The sequence below is a fragment of the Natator depressus genome, chromosome 10 (assembly GCF_965152275.1).
Source record: "Natator depressus isolate rNatDep1 chromosome 10, rNatDep2.hap1, whole genome shotgun sequence".
NCBI lineage: Eukaryota > Metazoa > Chordata > Testudines > Cheloniidae > Natator > Natator depressus.
In genome coordinates this window covers 28,096,764-28,112,103 of record NC_134243.1, presented here as the reverse complement: position 1 = coordinate 28,112,103, position 15,340 = coordinate 28,096,764, and the positions used below count along the sequence as shown (strand labels likewise).

Here is a 15,340-nt window from a genome sequence, read left to right as displayed (position 1 = left end):
TTGGAGAGAGTCCAGCGAAGGGCAACAAAAATGATTAGGGGTCTAGAGCACATGACTTATGAGGAGAGGCTGAGGGAGCTGGGATTGTTTAGTCTGTAGAAGAGAAGAATGAGGGGGGATTTGATAGCTGCTTTCAACTACCTGAAAGGGGGTTCCAAAGAGGATGGCTCTAGACTGTTCTCAATGGTAGCAGATGACAGAACGAGGAGTAATGGTCTCAAGTTGCAATGGGGGAGGTTTAGATTGGATATTAGGAAAAACTTTTTCACTAAGAGGGTGGTGAAACACTGGAATGCGTTACCTAGGGAGGTGGTAGAATCTCCTTCCTTAGAGGTTTTTAAGGTCAGGCTTGACAAAGCCCTGGCTGGGATGATTTAACTGGGAATTGGTCCTGCTTCGAGCAGGGGGTTGGACTAGATGACCTTCTGGGGTCCCTTCCAACCCTGATATTCTATGATTAAATAGCATTCACAGTAGTAGAAGTGTTAGTTTCAGCAAAAAGCTGCAACACACAGTTGAAGTGTAAAGCGCATGGTTACAAAGTGGGGAAACATTTTAAGTTCAGAACCATGAAAAGAAGCCTAACACTAAAACAATGTAGTTAACTGTGATTTGTTTATAAATGAAGTTTGATAGCATTTTTAGTCTAGGTTGAAAAGAAGTGCAGTGTAGTCTTCCAAAAAATATTATTTTGGTCAGTTCTCCAGGGTAGTAACTCTTGCTAATGGTGAAGACATTTGAAACATTATTTGTAAAATATTATTTGCCTTTGTAACTTATTTTTGTATTAATAGTTTAAGTACTTCAGCATTGTTGCAAATATGGGTGTAACTGTACAAGGAATTCTTTGCTGCAGGAATTCAAGGTCCCTGTAACACTTCCATAGAGAACTCTTACTTATTTGAATTTGGAGATGTACCAGTACAGTGTACCTGATATTAAACAATAACATCTGCAGTCATGTAGTCATGGCCTCTGAGATCTAGGATCTCCTGACTTTTTGAAATCACACCACATTTCATATCTGAACTCTTACTCTGGCCCAAATCTATATATTTTTTTCATTATGCGCTCTTTACATTTTATATCACTATATACGTTATTTTATTGAACAATTAAGTCCACAGTGCATGCATGTAGTTAGTTAGTTAGGTTCACAGTTATCCTGTTTGCATGCACAGTTTGGGGCAGAAAGAGGGGAGGACACAGTAGATGTGCTCGTATTTTTGCAAGCATTCCTCTTGTATTGATCTATGAAAGTTTTTGCACTAGGGTCTGGAGGACCATATTTACCAGATCCATAACACTTCAGTTACATCGCAGTCAAATTCTAATATGAATGTTCCTCTTCCCTATGCCCTGCCTTTATTGCAGAAGAAACTTTGATCAGCATATCCAATGAGAAAGCTGATATGCAGATAAATGGTTAGGAACATAGTTGGTATAAAAATAGCATACATGTTATGCTTATCTGTATTTTATAGTGAATGCTTCATTAAAACATGCAAAAGTACATATTTTAGGTGACTTGCAGAATAAAGGTGACTTTTTCTGTGGGCTGCTATAATTCTGTATGATTTATGTGTAACTCACATGAAAATACTCTGATCACTGGAGAGTGATTAGCCGCTTAAAGTTATATTAAAAAACTGTAAATGACTGGTGGGGTTGAGTAGTTGTTCCAGCTATACCGAAAGAAGGACAGAGACACTTGATATGGATTTAATCAGGCCGTAACTTTATTATTAGATGTCCGGGACTGCCTGGCAGATAAAAATGTTCAGTGCAGGTAAACCCTGTTTATTTTGTAATTACCTGGGGCCAGGGGGAGGGGGCGGGCGCCAACCTCTTTTTCCATCCAGGTCCCTCCAGCAAATCCATTGCTGGGACCTTACCATCCACCCCCCCCTCGTAGGAGGGGTAAGGTGGGCTATAAGAAAGGGGGAGTTGTCTCCCTGCCATTCCAACCTCAGGAACCCCAAACCCGCCGTTCTTTTGCTTTAGCTAGCACCTCCTTTTTAAGTCCTTTACCAGGCCATTTAGCTGGTCACTGGATGCCTTCCCTATAGAGTACCTGCACTGGACATCTGCCCCACACTTACGAAATAAGTTGCGACATATAGCCTACCACACCTTTTGTGCTCACCATAATAGGTCTTCCCTAACACTCGCTGTGAAAAAACCCCACTCCACCGAAGCCAATATGGTAGTGAGGGGAAAAAATTCCTTCCCAGCCCCACTAAAAAGGAGTGACTAGCACAATGCCCATAGCAGGTTCAAACCCACCTGTACCCACCTGATAATCACACTCAGGGGGAGAGAGGGTGGGTGCTGCCTTGCCTGCTGCATGCAGAAAGCCGTTTCCAGTGCCAGAGCTTGCACCCTTAAAGCCTTCTGCTCTTACATTCCAAGGGGGTGAGTCAGTGCTACAAAGCTGACTAACACCACCTTTTTTGCAGCAGTTTCTGACTTTGTCTCTTCTCGCCCCCCTTTCCCCCCCCCCACTACTGTCTTTCTCTGGCAAGCCGGGACAATGGCCCCCCTGCTTTCAGTGCAGGGCAGTCATTTTGACGGGATGTAATAAACTTTACAAATGCTATATGCGTTACTTGTGAGTTATTTAGTATAAGAAAACAGATGCCTAAAAACTGCAAATTCTTATACTTGACATCTTTTATTCTTCTTAGGCAACCACTTAAAAACGCAAATCTACAATTGGTAGGAATTTTTTGTTCAGCTAATTTTGCATTGATTTTAGTTTAAAAAGCAATCAAGATATAATGGACAGCTACTCAACCATCTTAGGTTATATAAGTTTGATTTGAATTCTGTAACTTTTCAGGGAGAGCGTTTTCTCTTTTGTTTTCTTGTTTTTTTTGCCTTGTTTTTGTTCCCTCTAAATTGTGGTATGTGAATCTGCAGAACAAAACAATATTTTAAAAGGTTAATATTGATCTGAAACAAGAACGAAGGTATGGACTTTGTAAAAAAGAGTCCAAGATTATTGTTCTGTAAAATACAGTATGCCTTTCAGTGTATTTCCTATGGGTCTGATCCTACAAAGTACTTATTTTTGTAAGTAATTGTATTCACATGGGATTAATCCCAGTGTAAAGTTACTAACATGTAAATGTCTGCAGGATCAGGCCCTGTGTGTGTGAACTCTAAGTTCTTTTAGCTGTAGCAGGATCTGGCATGTTTTTATGGTATACTCATTTCAACAGACTTGATTAAATAATGCTTATAACTTAGTTGTCTCTAAAGTGTTGTTTGCAGTGGCAGTCTGAAATCATGATTCCTCACATGTAGGTTTCCTTGAGCTCTGAATGCATTGTTAAGAGTGTGATATATGATTGTTGCTGTGTTTCTTAGTGTGTCAGTCATCTAACCTAGACCCCCACACATCAACTGTAAGCCATTTAGAAATAAAACCACAGCGTGTTTATCATAAATCTCAGGATACTTTTCCATCTAAATATGCTTCATTAGGCTCACCTTCTGTAATACTACTGAATCATTAGATGACATGTAAAAAGAAATAGTTTAGGCACTAATCTGTTAGCTATGCAGAGCCCCCATGTGTTTGATACATAAATGCACTGCAGATTAAACCATATGTTTCACTTTCTCATACAGAAAATGTTTGCAAAGCTGTACAGATGCAGGATTACATTATGTTTTGAGTGCTGCTTTCAAGATCTTTACCACAACTTCCATTGGAAAGGAGGATAATCAACATTTTCCTTCAAAGATTACATTGCTTGTTAATAGATTTCTGTTGGATGGAGACCTAATCAAGTAATTTACACTAAAAAGCAATTGCGTGCTAAAAATTTCCAGAAATGGTAGCTTTCTGTAATGATGTATATAATAATGGCAGCACTAGACAATCATACTTAAGATAGGTCTTCTTTTGGCAATGATACATTTATTTTAAAGTAAGTTGTTCTGGTTTCTTTTTAAAAATCTTTAAAAGCATTTCTCTTAACAGGGTGGGAAACCCAGTAATAGGAATTGAGCTAATTTCTAGGGGAAAGAATGCAAGCAGTTAGCTCTTAAATTGAATCAAGTTCATATAATAATACTAAGCTCGTATATAGCACTTTTCATCCGTAGATCTCATAGCACTTTACAATGGAGGTCAGAATCATTATCTCCATTTCAAATATGGGGAAACTTAAGCAAATAGAGGGGAAGTAATATGCTCATTAGGTCAGTGCCAGAGCGGGAAACAGAACCCAGGTCTCCTGAGTCCCGGTCCAGTGCTCTATCCAGATCTTGGTGAGGTGAGATAGTGAGATGGATTGCATCAGGTGTTTTTTTTCCTTTCATACTGTTGCTTACTTAAATTTTGATAAACTTCGTCTCAACCACATCATGAGAAAATCTATGAAAACAAGAAAATCTATGAGAACAAAATTTGAACCTCAAAAACCAGGCAATGCTTATGGTAACTAAACTGTGCCAATTGTAATGCTGGTGTAGAGCTATATAATGGCTGCTCCTGCAGGTGTACTACGAAGGGACAAAGACTTTCCCCTCTCCTCAACCACCTGATAGCATACCTGTTTCAGAGAAAGCCAAGCTATATATCAATGGGGCTTGAGCACTGGACATTTTTTCCTTAGCCTAATGGGCATGGACAGCTGCATAGGGTGCCTGGCAAGATACTTTCTCCCTTGTGCTTGCTGGGACCAAGATGTTAGGCCCAGGAGGATGGAACAGTACACATTTCAATTAGGGATGTAAGTGCTGCTGCACATAGTGCTCCCCCTAGCATCTCGTAAAGCATCTGCCTTGTCAAATGAAATATTTCATGGCACCTCTGCTCTGGTACTGCAGGTCAAGTCCCCATAACACCACCCAAAACTCAAAGAAAAGCAAGGGCACAATTTGCTCTCTAGGCGTTTGAAAGGGACAGTTATGACCTTGAGTACCACCTGCTTTTCATGCATACAGACCACCAAGTTTTCCTTGGGAAACCTGACAGAAAACTTGAATGGAATGCAAGGACCTGAGGTACATGCCCTGGACATTGTACAGGTGCTGGTGTTCTAGAAACGCATCATGCAGCCACAGAGAATGGCTAAATATGCTAAAATATCTAATCAATCAAAAACAAAAAATAGAGTTCATCTTCTGTTAATTGTTGTTTAAATTGCAAACACTCATATAGTTCAGGGAAGGGACTTCTAGGATTGGAATACAAGTCACTCAAGTAGTTTCAGGGCCTACGTCTGCCCTTACATACCTCTGCCAGTTTTTATGGTTTAGATTTACTACTACTACTACTTCTACTACTGCTTCTTCTTCTGTTGTCTGCCTTCTTGCTAGCTATGGGCCTGGGAGGAACAGAAATGGAAGAGAAAGCTGGTTGACAATATAGGGGAAATGGTGACAGTTGCTGTATACAGAGGTGTCAGTTGTGCAAAGTAACCAAACTGAAAACAGAGATATTTCCCCTCTGGGATGTTTTTCAATTACAGTAATTTTAAATGTTATTTTTTAACCATCATAGGGTTTTTAAAAAATCCGATTTTTAATGTTATGGTGCCACTTTTAAGATAATGCTATTATTAGTTCTTAAGCCCAATGTGTCAAGACAATTTTGTGAATGGGCACATCACCCCTACACAAGCTCTGTCCTCACCAATATTTTTATTTTTATTTTTGTCACTAATGGGTTAATTAGTTAGTTTTAACTAATTTGTGCCCTACTGGAAATAAAGAATTGCAGTCTCTGTAGAACAACAGTGAGTACAGCAGGTAACATCTGCCAGCATTGCTGGGACCTCTCATCATATGTGCTGCAATGCCTAGAAACAACAGAACAGAGTTTATGGTGGTTTTTGTGTATGCTTTAATTCTGAATGACCTTGCTCTGGTTATAGTATTTTTGTAAACTGAAATGGCTGTTGTACTGCTGCTGTTATCTCTAATGTAATTCTGAGCTTAGTATCAAAAAAGGTTAAAGATAGAAACATGACTTGAACGAATGGACAAATAAAAAATATCAAACCAAAAACCTGACTCCAAATATTTAGCTGATGTAAATAATAATATGATGGTGTCTCTACAGGTTTAGGAATATGTATTTATAGTAAGGGAACTTTTATGTTTAGAGATACCTAGTTCTTTTAACAAAGACATTTCTGATATTTGAGTAATATAGTTAACATATGAATTCTGCCATTAATACGTAGCACTTACGTTACAAATATTATTATCTCAATTTTACTGATGGGGAAACTTAGCTTAAGTTGAGTAGTTTGATCAAAGAAAATCAGTATCAGAACTGGGATTAGAACTTGAGTTTTTGTCTTAGCCCAGTATTCAGTCCACTAGTCCATGCGGCTGCACTGATTTTTAAATTACGTACCAAGACATTGCAAAGCGTGCTTTAATAAAGAGATAAAGAAAATTATGTCATAGGTAAAATATCTCTCTTCCCTCTTATACACCCCCTGAAAAGGGATGAATGTAACTTTTATAGTAAGCTTTCTCAACAGCTTTAACTGTAAATTCAGAATCTGAAGTATTATTATTATTTTATATATTTTCTATTTTATTGGAAAACCTGACTTAGTGTTTCACTGGTTTGACAAAGATGGATGCAAATTCTCTGTTTATTCTACATATGCAAAAAAGAAAAACATACACAGTCATTCGTTTTTGGGAGTTTGTGTATGTGTGTGCGGAACTGTGATAAATGTTAAGATTGCTGTACGAGTACTTCATTATTTTTCAAAAAATTGTGCAGCTATGCATTATGCTAATGTATTGTACGCAATTCATAGATTCATAGATATTTAGGTCAGAAGGGACCATTATGATCATCTAGATCATAATTTGCCACTTCCTCTAAATATGCCCAGGACATACTCCACCATAGGGTTGCCAAAGTGCCGTTATTATTATTATTCTACAGTATGTCATTAGATGACTTTAAAAAAAGTGGTTCTTTAGATATTTGGATTTTATCAATTCAATTGTGTTTATTTGGAGAAAGAAAATTTGTTTTCTGGAAACAATGTAAAATATACTTGCTTAATAAATCATTGCTTTCTACACCCAACCTAGCTAAGAAATAAATTTCCTTCCCTCTCTCTCAAACTGTGCATTAATTGTTTGTGTCTCCAGCTAAACATGTCTAGGATTTGCTGTCAATTTCCCCCAATATTCTTGTATTTTAAAAAAATCTCCACAGTCTTGTAATTTTCGAGCAAATTCAGAATTTCATCTTGTAGCTACTATTATGCAACATTTCAGCAAAATGATTATGATGATTTATTTTATTATATTATTGGGTAAGGTAAACTGTACACATCCAGTTTAAAGGTCCCTTAAATTGGCTATATATTTATTTACTTATTTAGCTATTTTTATTTATTTTGTGGGAGTGGGGAGAGGGGATTGGGTTTTTTTGCTAAGCCTGCATAAAATTGCCCTTATATACAAATAAAACAGAGTGATTCTATGCGATGAAGCCTATCAGTGATACTGCAGGGAAAAAGGAGGAAAGATGAAGAATTGCTTTTTCATCTTGTATCAATATATATAGAATAGCATATTGGAAATCATTAATACTGTCCCATAGACATTTTGAATGATGTAGGTGTAGCATAAGTAATTGGAAGTGCTTACATTCTGCCTTCAGACATTTCATTGCTCGTGAGTTAAAATTGGTTGTCAAGTGTGGACTCAGAGGACTGTGCAAGGTGCCCTATTCTGTCATGTGGTACATATTTAATGCTTGAAAGAACAAGGAAGGGACACGTGCAGGAGAGAGAGATAGTGGTACCAACACAGTGCTGGCAATAGCTCTAGTAAAAGACTCAGGATGGGGAGTATTACAGTATTGCATATCTAATATACATATATTGGTTGTGGGGGCATACATAATCTTATCCTTGCCAAGCCAACCTTGAAATCCTTGGTTTTGCCTTGCATCAGTAGCCCTTTTGTATCTTTTCTTTGTGTGCTTTTTTATTTTATTCTTTCCTGGGGTTATGAGCTGTAGGTGCATCTAGACCTGATACAAGCACTGAGGCAGGCAGAAAAGCAGAACGGAGCAAACACGCAGCAAGCACGACAGATGTCTGTAGTCATTTATATTGCCAGCACGTGGGTACCGTTTGCTGTTTCCCCTTACTTCTCTTGTGTTCTCCTGGTGAGGAAACAGGAGGCACTTTGCAGCCGACAATGAAATCTTGGCAGCTAATTGCAGTCGTGGGAGATGCCCTTCAGGTAAGACAGAAGAAGGTTTAAAACAATTTAAGGGAGAGAGAGGAAAAAGGGTAAAGATAGCCTTGGTAAATGATGTGGAGCACAAACATTAAACCCATTGACAGAGATGCAGGGGGGTGCGGGAGTAGGTGTGGTGGTGGTGGGGGGGGGGGCAAATTGACATGTTTGGCTGCTGTTATTGTGTAGCTGCCTTCAGTGGCTTCTGAACATTAATGCAGAGAGGTTAGTGTTTGCATGTGGCTTCTGGCTGTGTGATTAGAATAGGGATTTGAGCAATTGACGGAATAAAACCCAAGAGCAATATTAGAAGCATGCTGATGGGTTTTCATATTATGAAAGGTATATGGTATGTAAGTGTACAGGACTAATTCTCCAAAGGGCTGTGCTTATGTTTATGTATGTATAATTTGTGGCTGAATATGTGTGTTTAGATGCATGCCTGTATGCAGTGCTTATAGAAACTGAGATGTGGTGGGATTAATTGTTCATCCTTTCTTTGTGTCTGACTGAAGTTTGTGTGAACTTCGTCTTCAAAGAGATGTTTAACTTACTTTTGATGGGATATATATTAGCATTTATATGAAATACTGCAGGGATCTAATTAAGAGTGATTTTCTAAGATACAGTATTGCTTTTTAATAGACACTTTGCAGGATTACTGACCAAATAGATAACACCTTTAAGAAGTTTAAGGTACCTGAATACTTCCTATTGCTGATACATTAGCATGTTAGAACAGGTGCACTTTTGACTGATGTTTTTAAAGTTGATCCCATGTAATTGTGTAGTGTACATGTTAGAGCATTAGTGGATAGAGTGTGGCAATATTTTTATAATTAAAACTCTTCTACCTTTACATATAGTTGAATTAACTTTGTTAAAATATATACTAAAGAATATGCATATTTCAGAAAAAAATGGATTTATGGCTAAGAACCTTGTTCAGTTACAGAGTAACTGGGATATTGCCAACTACTTTGAACATTTCCTTTCTTTAAAAAAAATAGGTTGCAAAATGTGGAACAATGTTCAGGAAAATAAGGTGTTAAAAAAAAATCCTTTTCAGACAGACCTGGGGGGCCATACATTTTAGACAACTTACTGCTTCCTCCAGCACAGTTATGTAGTGGAACGTTGTGTACTGTGTATTTTACGTAGTTAGGAGCTGATAGCAAATATCTCAGTTTAGGCGCCATAAAATCTCACTGCTTGTAACCTTAAGGTACTTTTCAGGTATCTTAGTCAGTTCTGTATTTCAGTATGTAAAATGATCTAAAACAATCTTTTTCATTCCCATACATACTCTTTTAATGAAATATGGTTTGTTATAGAAGTAATTGAAACTTATCTAAATAAGTAGGAAGTTAGTAATTTATTTCTGGTAGCATTAAATACTGGTATTTTGGGTTCCAACACAACTCAGTATTCTGTTAAAACATTTTTATTTCCTTTAATTATCATAACATGTATATTGGTTAATGCTGTATTATTTGAATTTTATATTGATATATATATTTATTTGAGTATGACAGTTTGCCTTTTGGAAAGTGCTGCAAAACCCTCTACAGCTGTTCCATAATCTATGTTGCACCCCACACCTCAATAATCAGTGCAGTACTGATACCTGTTTCATGGCTTTCATTTATGAATAATTGAAAAAGCAGCAATAAAGGACTTTTAGTTTGATCCTTAAATATAGGGGTGTGTGTGTGTGTGTGTGTATGTTTGTGTCCACATACTTAATCACTCAATCTTATATCTATTGAAGGATTAAGTGAATTGTACTTCTCTTGCTAAAAATAGTATCAGACTATTTGCTCTTCAAAATGTTATATGCTCACTATATCTTATGATCCTGCTGTATTTCTTTTTTTGCTGTAAAAGAATTTATATTTAGTCCTTATCTTCCTAATATCTAATATGTTGATTTCTTGACAAATGTAAACAGAGAATTTAATTAAACTACTTAAAATGTCATGCCTAGGTTTGGAAGAAAGTAGGTTTAAAACTTTTTTCTTCATTCTGTTTTCCATGGAACAATTTCATTCATTCTGTTAAACAAAAGGATCGCTCTTTTCCAGAAGGCGTTATCTTCTACCTTTATAAACTTTAAATGAGTCAAAATATTTCAGTAGTTCCTTTAAAGTAGGAATGTTTAATATTTTTCGACATAATTGTTTCATTTCACTTACCTGTTCGGCTTTGCTTATAAAATTACACATTTTACCATAAAATAAATAAATATTAATAAATAAATAATAAACCTTGTATTTGTTAATTGTGCTAGAGGCTTGCACTATGACTATTTTTACGTTTAAATTAATACAGCATAATCAGCAATATTTTATAGTGATGTTAAATTACGAAAATGTTGGCAAACCAAATGTAATGTCAGAAATGGGAGAGAAATGAAACATGATCGAGTATTGCTCTTATGTGATTGTGATAGAAGGTAAGAAATAACACATAAAGTGATTCTGAGAAAAAGGTGTATAGTTTTTCACAAGTGAAAACATCTTATTCAAACTTGTTGTGATGTTTTATTAAAATATTTAAGTGGGAGTTCTTTTTAAGCTAACTCAAGCTCCCTGAAGCAATCTTTCAGCCTATTTTGCTTTATTTACATGGATATTAGGTTTCAGGCACTTTTCTACAAATTATTTCATCAGAAGGTATTATACTCATAGAATTATTAGAAGAGGCCAATGGCTTTAGTATGACTATTCTTCAGTAGCTGAGATTAAATTTTTGGGAATCAGAAACGCAGTTTTGAACTTGCCTCATAGAAAAGCAATATGGCAACATTTTAAGCGTATTCATTTGAGGGAAATATTGGTTCCTTTAAAGTCATGGCATTGTCTCATTATTTTCCAGTAAATGGGCTTGTTATACAATTAGTCTAGAAATCAATATTGAAAACTTGCTTTTTATCTAGTTTTGAAGTATATTACAAATAAAGTTTTCTTGTCAGTAGCATTTACAGAGGTCAACACCTAGACAAGTTCAATAACATACACAGAAATATAGGTAATTGCTTTTCAAAGGTACTCTTTTTTAATATAAGACTAAAAATGTCATATTGCATATTTCCACTTGTTTTCAGAGTAATAATAGAGTTGCATGCTTGATTTGCATAATGTAAATTACATCTTTCAGTCAGTAGGGGGTAAGGAGTGCAGCTTTGTCGAAAAAGCTACATAATAAACAAGTCTCCCCTAACATCCACTGGTCCTCGCATTACATTTTGATGAGAGAAAACTGATATTTTGGGGAAATGAGATATTTGGAATGGCATTCATGAGGCTAACAAAAAAACTATGAATTATTAATGAAGTCCTTTTAATCAGAGGTATTTTCAGCATTTATTTCCAAAATGTTTAAGGGGGTTAAGTTTAATTTTATAACCAGGAATATTTGCTCAACTATAGTGTATTAACTCAGAAAACTCTGATCCAACCTTCTTCTGTATGGTTTTTAAGAGAGTATCTCAGACAAATAAGAGTGGAAGCAAAGCTACTGTCTTCTATCCAGGAGATTTTGCATTCCATACTTTTATTTAATGTGAACTTCAATTTTGATAGTGTGAGTGTTTTTGCTTTGGGGATTAATATATAGAGTGTAAGCACTTCTTTACATTGATCTTCATAATGCATTTTCAGCATTTGATTTTAGTTAACCAGGTTAAATTATATAGGCTATGATTTACCATTCAGATTCACTGAAAATAAAACACAATACAGTTTCTTCCACCAGGTTGCGTATGAATAGCAGACTATTTTTGTTAGATAATTAACTACAAGTTGTATGCACAGGAACTTGATTTTTGATCAGGGACAGTTTTCTGGTGGTCAAAAATATTAAATGTATATATGGGAGACATACTAGTTGTCTTTCCCCCTTCCCAATTGGTCTTGCAATAAAAGTTACTTTTTTTAAAGTGCTAAAATGGAGACATTTCTTGAGTCAGCAGTTAACATTCAGTTTTTGTTCAGCAAAAATAGGTTATGAATTCAAGCAATTAAAAATGACAAAAAGCCCAATTTTACTGCTTGGACTTAACATGCTTTCATTTTTTTCTTTTTCAGCTATATAAAGAATTCAGAGTATTCTTTCTTGTCAGGTGCTTGCAAAAATACAGAGACTATTAGAAAAATCCTTACTCTGCATTTGCCTGTGCAATTTTTATTTGAGTACTTCACTGTCAACAGATGCAATACTGACAGTCAAATGCACGTAATATCATTTGGTTTTGGCAACTTCTCATTTACTTACCTATATTTTGATTCACGTAACTTTGAGAGACTAGTAAATTGCCTGTAAGAATCAATGCAAGGATTTCTTTTAGCTAATATGAGCATAAAGAAAATGTATATTTTGTTAATAATTAGTTATATAACTGAAGCGCTTCATCTAAGTGGCTAATATTAATATTGCATATAATTGCTTTTCAGTGATTTACACAAGTTGTATGTGGAATTCTACCCTTTATATAATGTTGGATGTGAATCTAACCTGGGAAAAAATAAACTGATCATGGTCAATAAATTAGATGGATAGTCTTCCTCCAAAATAAAGCCTCAATAGAAACTGCCAACTCATAATGGTGGAGTGTGACATTTGAAAATGGATGATTGAGAATCACCGTGTTACTCCTTGCAAATTAAATACACTTTATATAATAGGCTGCCACTGAAAATATAAATATGAATTTATTTTTTTTACTTTATAAATATGTGTCTATGAACTAGGCATGTGGGTTTTTCCCTTACAAAAAGTTAAATGTTTTAGTTTTACAAATAATAAGTAGAGGGGAATTTATTTTTCGATAATGAAAAGTGAAATGCAGGAGAAGAACTGGAGCACAGACCCTTGTTTTTGGTCATTAGTTAAAATAATTAATCCTAACCAGATTGTTCTCTAATCTGTATATACAAAAATATATTATATAAATTAAGCAATAGTTTTGGAATTTCAGTGTTGCTTATTTAAAATACTATTCTCCTGTAACTTGGAATTAACATGATCATATGAGACTTGCAACAAAAAATAGCATCATTTCAGTGATGAATTACACTTATGATGATGCAACAGTGTCTTTGAAGAACCACTGCCACATTCAGGCAAGCTTTTAAAAACACATTATTTAACCCAAGCCTCATTAGACTGTCATGTATTTTTCCTTTTGTACTATTGCTGATTACCCAGATATTTATATGTAAGCAGATGGTGTCTCCTATTTAATCATCCTGATTTTCTGGCCTAATTCATACTCTGTGATGCCACGGTGCTAGTGATTGCAGCTCTGTTACTGCTTCTGATCTGTGATGTCCCAAACTTCTGGGGTATGATACCAATGAATAATGTGGACAACATAAACGGGTTGATTCAAAAGGATTTATCAGCCATGTATACAGAGAAAGTTTAGTAATCGGTAGTAATAGGAAACAACACAACAAAGAAGCAAACCCAAACAGGTTTAGTTAGAATAGTCTGCAAGACTAAATGGATCGTGAAATATCATTTAACATTTTTCCTTTTGAGACTCTTAACTTTTGAGAAAGTTTGATTATTTAGAAAGCTGTGAACAGTGTCAGTTTTGCACATCCTTCCTACTTGCCAAATTAATTAAGCCAGTGCCACACAAGGCCACCTCTTTATTTACATATCAGAAGCACATAAAAATGAAACAACATTAATCATGACAGTTCCCAGAGAATATTACTGCTGAGTTGTCAAGGAGCAAAACTGTCTAACCAAGAATAAAATCCCATTCCAAACAGCATTTCATTCCAACAAAGAGTCCTCAGTGGTCCGCAGCATTACAAATTCAACTCCAATTAAATGTGTATACATTCTGCCAACACCACAGCTTCCAAATCGTCTTCATTTCTTTTACTCCCTTCTGCACATTTGGAGGTACCAATTTGAAACATAATTCTAGGCCACTCTTCCTTGGAAAGTGAGCATCCTTTTTTTAGTTCCCAAAGGAAGGAAACAGGAAAATATCGTTTGTATCACACGATCTTGACTTACAGCAATTATATTTACCAAGGACAAGCATGGTGACCACGCTCTTAGGTGTTTTTAAGCATCTTTCAAATAGATGTGACAATTTTTTTTTAAATTGCTTCCTCTTACCAACAAACCACTGTAACAAGGAGAACAAGGTAGTGCAATACCACTCCCCATCTCAGTGGGGGAGATGTCTGGTTAGTCCACGAGGAAATGTGGAGAGCATCCATGCCTGAAAAATGCCTCCCCCTGCCTCATGGGAGCTGCTCCCAGGAGGAAGGGGGAAGGAGAGATGCACAAGCTAGGACTGACTTGCTCCCTCCCCACATTGGGCTTGCTGCCTCCCATTGACTGGTGAGGGGAGCAGGGTGGTAGCTAACTTGCTCTCACATTCTCTCTCCTGCCCTCCCCCCAGTAATTTTAAATCTCTTCCTTCTGTAGTTATAGATAGCTATCTGTGTTTCTAGGATGCTGTGGGTCCAATCAATCACATTTTCAGGAAGGATTTTTTCCCATAGGGCCAAATTGGATGAGGTCTGTTGGGGTTATTTTTCACCTTCACAAAAGCATTATGGAGGAACATTTGGAGGAAACAAGAGAAGGATTTAGAATTCTAAAATTAAACAAAACTATAGGAAAATACAACTGTTGTGGATCATGTCTAGTGCGGATAAAAACTAAAAGGGCCCGCTCCCAGAGGTAAATGAGACCTGAGATTTTAGCTAGTGGACCTTGTGCCTGTAAGGGGAAGCCTGAAGAATTCACAGACATAGGTACCCTGTGGTACTGTCACCTTTCTGCCCATGGGTGAAGGATTAGAGGATTCATAAGGGAGCTGAGTCCTGGCGATGGGGGGAGGTGTTTACCGCATTAATGGGGGAGCCCAGTAACCACATGCTAAGTCCAGTTAAATGCCTACTAGATGAGAGGGGCATATATCACCCCTACCCAGTGATAATTTAATATAGTTGTGGCCTGCTGCTTAAAATCCATTCCATTATCTGTTGTTCATTCACCTGTGTGTCCTGAGCAATTCAATACGGTCGTGTAACAGGTTGGCATGATTTTGCTGTTGACCCGC

The 15,340-nt window shown here is 36.5% G+C and overlaps 1 protein-coding gene across 28 annotated transcripts in view; it reads left to right on the top strand.

Moving 5' to 3' along the window:
• The window catches only part of RBFOX1 (RNA binding fox-1 homolog 1), a 2,406,891-nt gene that overhangs the window by 1,270,309 nt on the left and 1,121,242 nt on the right, over positions 1-15,340 (top strand). For 2 of the 28 annotated variants that reach the window (XM_074965524.1, XM_074965518.1), the window contains exon 1: positions 8,575-8,593. The exons of 23 other annotated variants lie outside the window; for them this stretch is intronic. In XM_074965524.1, the coding sequence (XP_074821625.1) occupies positions 8,591-8,593 (3 nt within the window). In that variant the 5' untranslated portion in view covers positions 8,575-8,590. Of the gene's footprint in view, positions 1-7,914; positions 8,248-8,448; positions 8,470-8,574; positions 8,594-15,340 lie in introns of those variants that run through there. 3 more of the 28 variants (XM_074965513.1, XM_074965520.1, XM_074965530.1) reach the window with 3 other exon arrangements.